This window comes from Pelophylax lessonae (assembly GCF_965119305.1).
Source record: "Pelophylax lessonae genome assembly, chromosome: 4".
In the NCBI taxonomy this organism is placed as follows: Eukaryota; Metazoa; Chordata; class Amphibia; order Anura; family Ranidae; genus Pelophylax; species Pelophylax lessonae.
In genome coordinates, this window is record NC_138771.1 from 91,244,504 (window position 1) to 91,259,952 (window position 15,449).

General features: G+C 40.9%; 1 protein-coding gene across 1 annotated transcript in view; it reads right to left on the minus strand.

Annotated features, from left to right (window-relative positions):
* The window catches only part of GNB5 (G protein subunit beta 5), a 109,020-nt gene that overhangs the window by 52,489 nt on the left and 41,082 nt on the right, over positions 1–15,449 (minus strand). The window contains exons 4-5 of the mRNA XM_082256676.1: positions 14,445–14,521; positions 13,178–13,310 (exon numbers count right to left, since the gene is read on the minus strand). Of these exons, the coding sequence (XP_082112802.1) occupies positions 13,178–13,310; positions 14,445–14,521 (210 nt within the window). The remainder of the gene's footprint in view (positions 1–13,177; positions 13,311–14,444; positions 14,522–15,449) is intronic.

Here is a 15,449-nt window from a genome sequence, read left to right on the forward strand (position 1 = left end):
GTATATGATGTCATTGTAGGCGAAACCTTGGGATCTAGTGATCACCAGTCAGTGTGGTTTAATATAAGAACTGTGAAAGAGTCACACCACACAAAAACAAAAGTTTTAGATTTTAGAAAAACAGACTTTTCAAAAATGAAATTAGTCATAAATGAGTCCTTATCAGACTGGAACGGATTACATGGAGTCCAGGAGAAATGGGACTACTTAAAAGGTGCATTATTGAAGGCAACAGAAAATTGCATTAGACTTGTCAGTAAAAGCAAAAAAAGGAAGAGACCACTGTGGTACTCAGCAGAAGTGGCCCAAATCATTAAAAATAAAAAGCTAGCATTTTGTAATTATAAAAAAACCCAGAGCAATGAAGATAAGGAAATCTACAAGATTAGGCAGAAAGAGGCCAAGCAAGTTATAAGAACGTCTAAAGCGCAGGCAGAAGAAAAACTAGCTCAGTCTATGAAAAAGGGGGATAAGACATTCTTCAGATATATAAATGAAAAAAGGAAATTAAAACAAGGAATAACTAAATTAAAAACAAAGGACGGAAGGTATGTAGAAGAGAATAAAGGGCTAGCCGACTGCCTTAATGAATACTTCTGTTCAGTTTTTACAGAAGAAAAAGAAGGAGAAGGACCTCCACTCGAAAGGATGACTAATGAATCATTTGATGCATGTGTCTTTACAGAGGAAGAGGTTCTAAGATTGCTGTCTAAAGTGAAGACAAATAAGTCACAGGGTCCTGATGAGATACACCCAAAATTATTAAAAGAGCTTAGTGGTGAGCTGGCAAAACCATTAACAGATTTATTTAACCAATCATTAGTAACAGGAGTCGTCCCGGAAGATTGGAAATTGGCAAATGTCGTGCCCATTCACAAGAAAGGTAGTAGGGAGGAATCGAGCAACTATAGACCAGTGAGTCTGACATCAATAGTAGGCAAATTAATGGAAACCCTATTAAAGGATAGGATTGTGGAACATCTTAAATCCCATGGATTGCAAGATGAAAAACAACATGGGTTTACTTCAGGGAGATCATGTCAAACAAATCTTATAGATTTTTTTGACTGGGTGACTAAAATAATAGATGGTGGAGGTTCAGTAGACATTGCATATCTAGATTTTAGTAAGGCTTTTGACACTGTCCCACATAGAAGACTTATCAATAAACTGCAGTCATTGAGCATGGACTCCCATATTGTTGAGTGGATTAGGCAGTGGCTGAGTGACAGACAACAGAGGGTTGTAGTCAATGGAGAACATTCAGAACAAGGTCATGTTACCAGTGGGGTACCTCAGGGATCTGTACTGGGACCAATTTTGTTTAATATCTTCATAAGTGATATTGCAAAAGGCCTCGAAGGTAAGGTTTGTCTTTTTGCTGATGACACAAAGATATGTAACAGGGTTGATGTTCCTGGAGGGAAACGCCAAATGGAAAAGGATTTAGGAAAACTAGAAGAATGGTCAGAACTCTGGCAACTGAAATTTAATGTGGATAAGTGCAAGATAATGCACCTGGGGCGTAAAAACCCAAGGGCAGAATATAGAATATTTGACACAGTCCTGACCTCAGTATCTGAGGAAAGGGATTTAGGAGTAATTATTTCAGAAGACTTAAAGGTGGGAAGTCAATGTAATAGAGCAGCACGAAATGCCAGCAGAATGCTTGGATGTATAGGGAGAGGTATAAGCAGTAGAAAGAGAGAAGTGCTTATGCCGCTGTACAGAACACTGGTGAGACCTCACTTGGAGTATTGTGCGCAGTACTGGAGGCCATATCTCCAGAAGGATATAGATACTCTAGAGAGAGTCCAGAGAAGAGCTACTAAACTAGTACATGGATTGCAGGAAAAAACTTACCAGGAAAGGTTAAAGGACCTTAACATGTATAGCTTGGAAGAAAGAAGAGACAGAGGGGATATGATAGAAACTTTTAAATACATAAAGGGAATCAACTCGGTAAAGGAGGAGAGCATATTTAAAAGAAGAAAAACTACCACAAGAGGACACTGTTTTAAATTAGAGGGGCAAAGGTTTAAAAGTAATATGAGGAAGTATTACTTTACTGAGAGAGTAGTGGATGCATGGAATAACCTTCCTGCAGAAGTGGTAGCTGCAAATACAGTGAAGGAGTTTAAGCATGCATGGGATAGGCATAAGGCATAAGGCTCTCCTTCATACAAGATAGGGCCAGGGACTATTCATAGGATTCAGATATATTGGGCAGACTAGATGGGCCAAATGGTTCTTATCTGCCGACACATTCTATGTTTCTATGTTTCTAAGATCCCCACAGGAAAAAAACAGGAAAAAATCCAAAAACAAACAGCAAAAAAATAGAAAAAAAGCCAGGACCTAGAGCCTGGCAGATAGACTAGGTCCTACTCCTGAACTAGGCAAAATAAAATTGAGTATTCTAAGCAGAGAGGGGGATTATGCCAGCCAAGATCAGTTAGGTTATAAAAGAATATCCCAAGCTTTGAACATCTCACAGAGCACTGTTCAATCCATCATCCAAAATGTAAAGAGTATGGCACAACTAAAACCTGCCAAGACATGGCCGTCCACCTAAACTGACAGGCAAGGCAAGGAGAGTATTAATCAGAGAAGCAGCCAAGAGGCCCATGGTAACTCTGGAGGAGCTGCAGAGATCCACAGCTCAGGTGGGAGAATCTGTCCACAGGACAACTAATAGTTGTGCACTCCACAAATCTGGCCTTTAAGGAAGAATGGCAAGAAGAAAGCCATTTCTGAAAGAAAGCCATATGAAGTTCTGTTTGCAGTTTGAAAGAAGCCAGGTGGGGGACACAGCAAACATGTTGAAGAAGGTGCTCCAGTGAGATGAGACCAAAATTGAACTTTTTGGCCTAAAAGCAAAAAAACGCTGTGTGTGGCAGGAAACTAACACTGCACATCACCCTGAACACACCATTCCCACCGTGAAACATGGTGGTGGCAGCATCATGTTGTGGGGATGCTTTTCTTTAGCAGGGACAGGGAAGCTGGTCAGAGTTCATGGCAAGATGGACGGAGTCAAATATAGGGCAATCTAAGAAGAAAACCTGTTAGAGTCTGCAAAAGACTTGAGATTGGGGCGGATGTTCACCTTCCAGCAGGACAATGACCCTAAACATACAGCCAGAGCTACAATGGAATGGTTTAGATCAAAGCATATTCATGTGTTAGAATGGCCCAGTCAAAGTCCAGACCTAAATCCAATTGAGAATCTGCGGCAAGACTTGAAAATTGCTGTTCACAGACGCTCTCCATTTAATCTGACAGAGCTTGAGCTATTTTGCAAAGAAGAACAGGTAAAAGTGTTACTCTCTAGATGTGCAAAGTTGGTAGAGACATCCCCAAAAGACCTGCAGCTGTAATTGCAGAGAAAGGTGTTTCTACAAAGTAGAAGAAAATGTAAAAAATGTGAAAACCATTTATCATTTTCCTTCCACTTCACAATTATGTGCCACTTTGTGTTGGTCCATCTCATAAAATCCCAATAAAATACATTTACATTTTTATTAGTAACATAACAAAATGTGGAAAATTTCAAGGGGTTTGAATACTTTTTCAAGGTACTGTATAAGCCATGCTATTACTGACTATAGCAATTTGGATCTTGTGATTTATTTTAAAGTGAGCTAGGACTACGATCTGAAATCAGTACCATACTAGCAAAAAATAGCTTTTCATTATTAACAATATATATATATATATATATATAAGGTTATAACCACTTCTATTCTCGCTCAAAATGGGAAGAGCTTTAAGACACTTAAAAATATGCCTGGCCTAGTCTGTCAAAAAATCAGCTACCCAACGTCTGGGTAAAGTAGATGGATTATTATTGGCATATAGTCAGTTTTAATCATATAAAACAGTGGCCTCTCCTTGTAAACTATATATGTATAAACAGTACATTCTGGTGTTTGGATGAGCTGTTTATACAGTCTAAACAGTATAATCAATTTGTAGGTCATTCAGCCAAATTAGATGCAACTCTAACAAGTAAAAGTTTTTTTCAATAAATAGGAATTTTGTACTCATAAAATCCTTTTCTCTAGATTCACTGAATAACACAACGGAGATTTTTAGATCCTGACCACTGGGTCCCCAAAAAGCATTGGAGGGGGTAATTTTGTCCGTGAGCTCAGCAAAAGGGAATCATGGTGGATTCACCAGCTGGGCTCTCTGTATCCAGAGGGTATTAATAAAGAATTTGACCTTGGGTGTTTTATTAGTAATTATTAAATGTGTTTCTTTTTTTCCCCTTTTGAAATGATATTATAGGATATTTTATGATATATAGTTCTATGTGAAATATATGACATTTTATGATATATTTTTTAAAGGTCTCCTCATATTTTTTATGGTATCATTTTTATAAAGATATTTTTTATGGTATCCTTTTTTATAAAGATGTTTTGCATAGGTGCATTTTAATTTGTACGTTTTTATTATGGTTGAGGCAGTGTTGAGAAATTGTATATCGTTGGTATATATTGTGGTGATATGGGAGAGATATTAACGACAGCTGGCTCCTATCTGTCCTTTTAAAATTATAAATTTTGGTTCAATGCTTATTTTAAATTTTATTATATATCCATATCTTATGCTGATATTCTCAATTAGGTATTTATGGATATATAGATGTGATTTTGGCCAGTAATCCGTGGTTGTACTGAATGAGGCAGTTTGATATGTTAATTGAGGCTACAATAAAATGGTGCCGAGCATTCCTATATAAACCTATGCACACTCCACCGTCCAATCATATCCCCCTGAGGAAGACACGTGATCCCTGTGTCGTCACGCGTAGGGGAGGGGAAAGGACGGATGGAGCGATACACTATTGTCTAAGTGAGGCTGTCAGCTATCGGCGCACGCTGTGGAGACCGGCGGCGCTGTGCAGTCTCTCCCACTATACCACCACGATTTCCACCATTTACTTGATGCTATTGTCCAAGTGCATGTGTTGCACCTACAAATGTGAGTGAGATTTATCCACCTTTATTTAATAAAAGCTGATTGTTTAAGGATTTCATACACTATTGCAAGTCTTTTTGTTTGCATATATACTGCATTGATTGACGTTGCAACTCCTGTGAATGAGAGGAGCCCTGAAGGATATGGATGGATGATCTTTTTGGGATAACAATCTATGCGCTCTTTTTAAGGATTTGAGGTGAGCACCCATTCACAAGGGGGTGCACGGCTGGCTGTCCACTGTGACACTCTGGTCACTTCTCTCTGGGAGCACAGATCACTTTAGGATTACATTTTGGACTTTGTTTATTGGCTTGTTGCACTTTGCACACTGGACTTTTTATATCTATATATTTTCTCTTTTCTATGAGTATTATATTATATTATAATTACTACTTTATTAGCACTATTGGCACTTTAGTATTATGTCACATATAAATATTTGGGGTTTTTAATAATTTAAGCACAAATTAATTAATTCACCTTTGGGATGTGTTGGAATGGATCATGGATGTGCAAACAACAAATCTGCAGCAACAGCGTGATGGTGTCATGTCAGTATGGACCAAAATCTCTGAGGAATGAGCAACACCTAGTTAAAATCTATGCCAAGAAGAATTAAAGCAGTTCTGAAGGCAAAAGGGGGTTCAATCCGGTACTAGCAAGGTGTACCTAATAAATTGGCCGATGAGTGTAAATCGATGTTCACCATTAGACCTTAAATGTTCTACTATAATTATATCAATGGATTTATTCCATTAGTTATGTAGCCAAACCAGAAAGATCTAGTTAGCTTTTAATTTAGGGCAAGATTGCTTAACCTTAAGTAAAGTGACAGAACTCATGCCTTGGTGGAACAAGCACACAGTCAGATGCAGTCACATGACAGTATTGTCAGTGTGCCCAAAGCTACAGGACATATAGGAAATGTGTCTATAACAATGATGTCATTGTAACAGCGTATGCTAAGAAAGTAAACAGAATTTTAAAAAATAAAGCTTATGACTTTGATCTTGTCCACAAGACAACAAATAACACAGATTACCTACCAAAGGTTTCTTCCAATAAGCTACATACTAATTTATTGCAAAAACCCAGTAACAGGTATTTGGTACTTTTTTTTTCTGTACGTTATTCTCTCTTCTTTTCCCTCATTAGAGAGCACTAACCTAGTATATGCTAAAAAAAAAAAAAAAAAAAATTATGAACAGACACTTCTATTTAATGTCTAGCATACAGGGAGATACGGGGGAAATAATTAAGGTCATCATTATTTCCAAGATTACGGCTATCAACAACTCGGCTGTTGTTTATATTTTTTTGATGTGATGAATACATGGAATTATGGAGGAGCCCGACCTGAGGTAAGTGACTTACCGTGAGTCGCTGAAGGCGTCTTAACTATTGGCGGCCAGCCCGTCCATTAGGGGCACGGGGGCGCTGCCCCCCCTATCCATGCATCCAGCCCCCTAATCTACATGCAGGACGCCGGATGCATGGATTCCAATAAGGGTTTTGTTTTTTTTGAAACACGTGATTAGAGCCAGAGGCTGTAATAGGCTTCAAAAAAGGGTGGGCTCGGGGCGCAGAGCACTGCGCCCTGAGCGCACCCAGTTGTGCGACGATAGCGAATGAATATTTGCTATTGCCACACTGATTCTCCTCCCGGCCAATCAGGAAGCAGGTCCTGACACCTGTTTCCCAATTGGACAAAGGAGAAGGCATCCTACTGGTGGAGGAGGAGGGAGAAGACGGCCGCCGAGAGTGGATATGGAGGAGACTGACGGGGAAGCCGTCACCGTCCAGAGGAACAAGGTAAGTGAACTGGCGCCCAGGGGGGAGATATGGTGTGGACTGGACTCTGGAGTGATGGGGGAGGGGGGGGCGTGGCCAGGTCCATCTGCCGCCCTCCCCGACCGATGGAGCACCAGCCGCCACTGGTTTTAACCCCTTCAGCAACTTAGGATGGGGGGTGGGAGAGCATATGGGGGGGGGGGGGCGGCAATTTTTATTTTGCTTATTATTTGCAAAAATCCTTGCACTGGCCCTGAATTGATGTCCCTGATTATATGCTGTTTTTTCAGTTTTTTTTATTTTGGCTGCACTTAGGAAGTAATTCCAGCAACCAATCAGAATTCATCTGACTGACAGAATAAATTAATTGTTGTATCTATGGGTTCTGTCTACTATGTTATTTTTTTTTTTATAATGCAGTTTGCATCAGTATATGTTTTCCTCATTCACACCAGAACACAGTGCACTGAAATGCACTGTGCTGAATTATGGTGTGGTGCATATGAATGTTGAAGGTACGTTGGGATGCCTTTTACCATAAGTGGCACCACAGCGCACTGAGCACATATCACATGTCACTGCATCACTATAGATGTGAATGGACCCTAAACTCTGATAATGGCTGTTCTAAATGTATTCTCATTGCTTCTTTGCATTAATAAGCCACATTGTGAAATGTTGTAGACTGCCATCATGCTCCTGTTTTCTGTCCTATTGATAAATTGATATAACCATTTAATAATCCCAATAATCTTTGGATAAGTAAACAAAATAATGAAAATATATATTATGATGTGATAAGCCTTAGAGAAGAATTCTGTACAGGTATGAACTGTCACTGGGAATTCAAAGCACAATTTCTGAATACAGATACAGTGGAATGCACTGAAAAGGGGTTCTAAAAACAAGACTGAACATGTTTTTATGACTCATATTTTCAGGAATTAAGTTGTGTATGTATGTTTCCTGAAATGTTTACAATACTGTCCTGTAGCTGATTTTTAATTATGGTTTTTAGAGATCAAAAAAAAAATGTCATTGTACAGATAGCTCTGACGCTCTGTAGAACTGGAAGAGCCAAGTTCAGGCCGGTGCAGCCGTACCATGGGAGATCTTGTCTCAGGTATATGGAGATTAAAAAAAAAAAAACATTGCTGCAATCAGATCTCCACCACTTCGCTCAAAACAATGATTATATTCATGGGAAAATGATCTGATCCCCAAAACCACAGTACACATTGGAGTTGAATTACTAAAGGCAAATAGACTTTGTAAGTGCAGTTGCTCTAGAATTTAGTAAATGAGGGAGAGATCTGCTGACTTCCATCATCCAAACATGTGCAGGCAAACAAAAAAAAATGTGTTTCTTTCTATTTTCCTTGCATGTGATTGGGTATGGGATAGTAGCAGGATTTCTTATTCTACTTACGTAACTAAAATTAAAAGGGCAGACACCTGTAATTTTGGAAAATAATTGGCTGCGGCCATTTATTATTGGTTTTAAAAACTTTAATACAGTAAACCCTTTCAGTTTTTGCGGTCCCGGTATATCGCTGTTTTTTTTTGTAATGTTATTTTACTATATAAATCATTAAAAATGAAATATTTTTGTGTTTAAATCAGTTTCAATTGTTTTAAAAGTGTGTTTAACCACTTTAGCCCCGCTCACATGGAGCGTACTGCGGCAAAGTGCCGCGATCCCGTCCAGCGACGTAGACCTACGTCGCTGGACTCCGCCCCTTGTGGGCGGCGCTCGCGCGCCGCCGGAGGCTCGCTCCTGCTGTGTTCATTCACAGCGGGAGTCGGGCCAGGGGAGGAGCAGCGGCGATTGCCGCTGCTCTGCCCCGATCGTCGGGGATCGAGTCTGGAGATCCGCCCGCTGTGTTTACACCATAGTGACAGGGACTGACAGATCGGAGTGTTCAGCATAGCTGGACATCCGATCTGTCCTTCTGTCACACAGTCACCTCCCCCCACACACGTTAGTAAGCACCAGGCATACATTAACCCCTCCCTCTCCAATAAAATTAACCCCTTCCCTGCCAGTGTCATTTTTACAGTAACAGTGCATATGTATAGCACTGATTACTGTAGAAATGTCACTGGTACCCCCAAAAGTGTCAAAAATGTCAGTCAAGGGTCCGATCTGTCCGCCGCAATGTTGCAATCCCTCAAAAAAAATCGCAGATCGCCGCCATTACGCGTTAAAAAAAAAACACCAAAAATGACAGAAATCTTTCCCTTAGTTAGTAAACGCAATAACTTTTGCGCAAACCAATCAAAATACGCTTATTGCGATTTTTTTTACTAAACATATGTAGCATAAAACAAATTGGCCAAAAATTAAAAAAAAATTGGATTTTTACATTTTTTTGGGGGGGAATTTCATATAAAAAAATGTGAAAAATATTGTTATTTTTTCAAAATAAACGCTCTTTTTTTGTTTATAGCGCAAAAAGTAAAAATCGCACAGGTGATCAAATACCACCAAAAGAAAGCTCTGTTTGTGGGAAAAAAAGGACGTAAATTTCGTTTGGGTACGGCGTCGCACGACCGCGCAATTGTCAGTTAAAGTCGCACAGCGCCGAATCGCAAAAAGTGGCCTGGACGGAAGACAGCAAAATCCTCCGGTGGTAAAGTGGTTAAAGACCTTAAAATGCTTTTACACGTACAGTGACAGTAAAAAAACCTGCCTACAATGCATTTTAATAGGGTTTTTCTATTTCGCAGATTTTCACTATTCGCGGCTGGGTCTGGAACGTAACCCCCGCAATGGAGGGGGTTTACTGTAAATAGATAATCAAAACATACAACACTTTTAACAACCTAGCCACCACGGCTCAGGCTGCATAAAAAAATATTTCAGATAAAATCATCACTTCCAACCAATACAGTAAAAACCGTCCCCCTTTGCTAACGCAAAGGTGACCCACCACATAAAAACAGCCGCAACAAGGAAGAGGAGGGATGGGGAACTCCACTGGTAAGGCGAATGAGCCCCTCTGAGGCGATCTCCTTCCTTATATAGGGCCTCCAGAGAGCTCTAGAAGCTTCTACAGCTGCTTTGTCCCTATAGGTGCTCTGACTCCTGCATAGATAAGTGACCACCCACTCCAGCTGTTTCCCACAGGATAGCCCTCTTCTTCCCGCCCCTTTTTTCCCTGAGGAAAAAAGGAGAGAAATACTTACTGACCTAAACCTGACCTCCTTCCCACCACTCTCCCATGAGGAAAAGGGGGCCTATACAGCCTTTCCTTTTCCTCTCATTCTTTGCAAAGTAAAGCTTCACCTCATTTACTAAGCTCAGGAGCAACTGCAGCATGCACAGTCTATTTGCCTTTAGTAAAGCTACCTCCTACTTGGAGTTGATTTACTAAGGGCAAATAGACTGTGCACCCATGTGCCTCCTGAGCTGGCCACCTCACTTAACTGCCCCTTGGCTGCCATTTTACATCCACAGAGCTGAGTATAATTACCGAGAAAAAATGGGTTGGGGTCCAGTCGTGCGACAGGAAAATCCAACAGAAAAGTTGCAGTTGAAACTCAATACCAATATAAATGCAAAATTACTTTTATTGAAAAATAAGCTAACACACAGGGCCGGCCCTACCATTGGTCCCGCTGGGTCCATTGGACCCAGGCAGCACTTTGAGAGGGGCAGCAAACTGATGCCCAAGATTTTTTTTCCAGCAGTTTTGTGTGTGACAACTGCCCTGTAAAAAGGCCACCCTGCTGCCCTCAACACACATACCCATTGTTGCCAGGCGCGAGGGTGCTCACACACAGTCTTAACACTGGCTGGTAAACACCCGAGCACACATAATAAGCTCAGGTGTGGGTACTGCTAGGGCGGGGTACCCACGGGAGACAGAGAGCAAAGGTCCCTTTCCTACCGGCTCCGGCAGCAGCAGGTTGCATTTCTATTGGGTGGAACTGGAGGAGTACATGCGGCTGGCCTGGTGCCCAGCCCACCTTCTTCTGCTCTTCTGCTCACGCCCTTTGATGGACGTCATTTTTTTTTTGTTTTGTTGGGGTGGGCAGCATTTCATTCTTGGACCCAGGAAGCACAATGTCTTGGGCCAGCCTTGCTAACACATAAATTCCAGCTGTAAATTACAGCAAGCAAAAACCTTAAAACACCCAGTGGTACCACACATAAAAATACCGGTCACTTAACCAGCACATGCAAGGGCCCTATGCGTCCATCCATGCTCTCCATGTCTAAACCTGAAATAGCTGGCCTATATGATCATTAATTTAAGCTCTGCATCCTTTAGATGAGTATATCACATATTCAAATCAACACTTAATTTCTGGCCAGAAAGAGGTTCATTAATCGCATATAAAGCAGCTCCACACTGCTGAAATAGGTTTTCAGATAGTAAGGTGACATGTCCCACTCAGATTGGCAAGAGTTAAAGCCAGTACAGCAGTCTCCAGTTCACAGTGCAGTGTCTTTATCTATGCATAGGGATATAAAGCAAGGTCCTCTACATTTTAGATAACACTGACTTACTCAGATAGAGTTCCAGAACCAGTAACAATACTATAGACCAGTATAATAGTATGTCTCCAAGTCCAACTCAAAGATTTCCTCAGCTGTAGTGTGCAGACAGTTGCTTTTCAATAGAGTAAGCCCCAGACTGACTTCCAGTTCTCCATGGGATTGTGAACTTGGCTACTTCATTGGGGCAGGGTTCACCATAAATAGTAACCAGTGATAGTGATCCTGGGTTTCCCCGCCAATAGGCAGTTCATTTCATGCTCAATATGTGAGTTCCTTACCACCACTTGTAGCTGACACCTTACCCAGGGAGCGGTCATCAGATATCCTCCAAGCGGCGCTTCAGCAGTCGCTGATGCGACTTTTCCCACCGCCTTTGCGGCGTCCGGAACTCTGAGATGACAGCTGGAAGTGAGCAGGGCTAATGCGTGGAAAGCAGGGTGGAACGCACCGCCTTCGCGCCAATGACATTAACACATTCCGCATGTGTGACACACGCTTCGTCCAAAAAAAGACAAGTTATTAGGCACTACTTAGGTGTAAGTTCATGGTCGCTGAAGTGACCATGAGCTTCAGAAAATTCTGCCATTGAGCCGGCCCCATGTTAGCAGTTCTGCTCCACCTTAAGCCTTATTTCAGTGACAAAGGATTAAAGGGGAACCAAATTTATTTGTACAGTGGGAAAAAAATAAACTCTGTCAGATTTTTTTTGCTTCTTGTGTCACCGCTGGCAAGATTTCTCTCACTTCCGAGACAATACAACAATATGCTCTTTAAATATGACATATGACGCAGGGTCTAAGCACAGAAAGTCTAGGGTGCTCCAATAATTGACAGTCTAGAAAGTGGTACCTTATGCAAGACAATATCAACAGGATTCTAAGCACACATACAAGCTGCATCTCTTTGGTGTGCTCAACTGCCCAGCTAGACATGACCCAAAAAGATGGAGCCCTTAACCACTACAAAAACATTTGTACCCATCCACTTGAAATCAGAGCAGATCATATTTATTCAAACCAAATTCTAGCCAGAACATTTTCTTTTTATTTTGGACATTGTAAGGCATGGTTTGAAGTTCTGTAAGGTTTTGCTGTCTAGGTCACCAAAGGACAAAGTTTTCATCAATTCTGTCCCCTGGTCCCCATCACCAGAACAAGAAAAAGGGTAAATATCTCCAATTTTTTAGCATGGAGTTTTTCTTAGTTGAGTGGGGATTTTTTTTTTTTTTTGCAATCTGCGTAAACCCCCCCTTATTTAATTTTTATTATTTTGGCCAGGGAGGGAAAGGGTTGGAAACATTTCTAGATTTTAATTTGCTGCTTGTTTCTTTTGGAAATATTTGTTTAAGTCTCCATTCACACTAGTACGACTTGGTCAGCCTGACAAGTCACGCACCGTCGCGGTCCATTGACTGCTACAGGAACCGTTCTAATAGGAGCGACACAAGTCGCTCCGACTTAGGAAAAGGGTCCTGTACTACTTCGGGGCGACCTGGAGCGACTTGCATAGACATTCATTTTATGAAGTCCGCGCAAGTCGTGTTGAAGTCGCGGTGCACGCGACTTCACAGGTCGCCCCCGAAGTCGTGCCGCTTCAGTGTGAACTGGCACTTAACCTCCTGTGTGATCACAAGGATAACAATTCAGGGGAAGTCAATTGAAGAGAAAACATTGGATTTCCCATTACTTTCTGTTCTGTGACAGTGGTCATTAAGACATAGAGAGGGTGAATGTCTGGTTGGGTGCAGACAGCAATAAAAACCTGAGATGCTAACCATTTCCCACTGTATCCAAAACAAAAATACACTCACTTTAAGCTGCTAAGATGGAGAAAGAGAACTGGTAACCAATCACATTTCATCCTTCACCTGCTGACCAATGTCTTTACCTGCATATCCGAGTTAGTAAAGCTGCAAGCAGACAGGTAGTTGGTATGCATAGCCACTGACTTCTTTTTGGCAGCCATGTTTTCATTCTTATCAAACGTCAGAGGGTACACAGAGCACTTATTGTCCAGACCCCTGTATGAAACAAACACAGGGAGTGAGAGACCACACAACAAATTCAACAATAATATGTATAAGGCAGGCCATAGATTATGACATTTTCTCCCCTCCTACTATGGGTGGAAGGAAAGAAAATTGCTAAATTCCCCCATCAATACAGTCAGTTGAATTCAATTAACACAATTAATAACTTAAGGTCACATCCTAAATATTGAACAAAATCCACATCTAGTTGGATGGATTGTTGACTATAGATCGATTTTTCCTATCAGTAGAGAATGATTAGAAAATAAATTGATCATTTATCAAAGAGTGTATGTGCCTATACTCCAAGACTAGAGACATTTAGGCTACGTTCACATCTTGGCGTTGCTATTACAGGCGTTTTTATGGGCGTTTTTTCAGGTGTGTTTGCAGGCGTTTTACAGGCGTTTTTACAGGCGTTTTTTGTGCAGGCGTTTTTAGATTGAATAGAGACCAATGGAAAACGCCTGTAGTCTGCCCAAAAAGAAGCTCATGTACTTTTTTGAGCATTGGGCGTTTTGCTCACGGCGTCAAAACGCTCAGATGTAAACAGGGGCCATTGAAATGAATAGGATTTGTCTTGTTGGGCGTTTTGAGAGCTGATCCTAGAGCAGAAAAACGCCCCCAAAACGCCTACATGTGAACAGAGCCTTAATGTATGACCTTATGCAAGTCTATGAAGGTGTAATGTGTAGGCATGGTCAGTGCTGAAGAAAATTTCCACATGACGGGTGTAAATAGCAAGAGGGATGGCATCTGTAGGGCTAGCGATGATAAAACAGTGCATGTATTACTTAAAGGGTACATCTTCTTTAATAGAATTCAGCATCATAACAAAAATCAAGAGGTGACTACAAATCAATATAGAAATTACAATAAGTTGACCCAGACATCCAAATAATTTTATACATTTCAATGTGGTTCTTTTTTGGGTAAGAATCCAAATTGTAGGAGCATGTTAAAAGTATTACACTAGCTCAGGGTCTCCGTGGGGTTTTCAAGATGTCCTGGACCTCAAATATCCATGTGTCATGCTGATACTATATTCTGTAGAATCACATTTTATCCAGGAAATACAAATATGTAAACATGTTATTTAGAATAGCACCAGGTATGACGACTTACCCACATGCAATGGCACAGCCAGATGGTGCATAGGCACAGGCCATTACCCAGGTGCAGGGCATGGTAACTGCATGCTCCTAGAGGGAACCAAAAACCACATCATTACAGCATGGTCTTAGAAACAGGAAAAGTCTGGTTCTATTTTTTTATTTATGATAAAAAAAATTTAGTTCCCTTTTTAAAATGAAAAGGTCATATCTAGGGCAGTGGTTGTCACCTTATGAACTAAAGGGCTGCTCATAAGATTTAAAAGAACAGTCAGAAACTGCAGATGTAATAGAGAAATGAGGGTCAGATAATGTGGACATGCAACATTTTTGGCTGGGGGTATGCTACAGGCGACAATACGAAACTGGGAACTTAGATACCATCTAACTAGAGCAAAAAATGAAGAAACGGCTACTATGTAAGTTGATAGCATGTCAGCTAGAGTTGAGGATTACGGAAAGTGCTCTTTTGCACTTCCGTCTCTGAACCTGCTTGTGCACTGCTTAGTGCATCCAGCTTTTCTCCATTATATATTCTCATATATATATAATTATATTTATTAAGGAATTAAAGTGTTTTATCTTACTGATTGTCCACAGAAAGTACAAGTTATATGCCAAAATATAAAAAAACCAAAGTCTGATCTGCGGTCCTTGAAGCTCTAGTCACCTACCACCAAGACAAGGCTGGATTCACACTATTGCAGCAACGCACATTGGTGTGCTGTGGTGGCATTCATTCTTAACGGCACCCCAAAGCACCTTGCAAATGCAAATGCATCTGCATTGCAGCATATCACAAGGCATGGTAATAAATTATCACGCATAAAAATGCTGCAGGCTGGATATTCTATGCATTCTGGTGCATTGTCAGCTGATACAAATTAATAGGATGCCTTAACCTAACACAGAAATAACTCATATGAACACATGTGCATTAACCTCCCTGGCGGTCTGATTATGTCAGTATTTTTGAATGTCAAAGCGGTACATTGTTTTGCATGGAAACCTGTTGTTT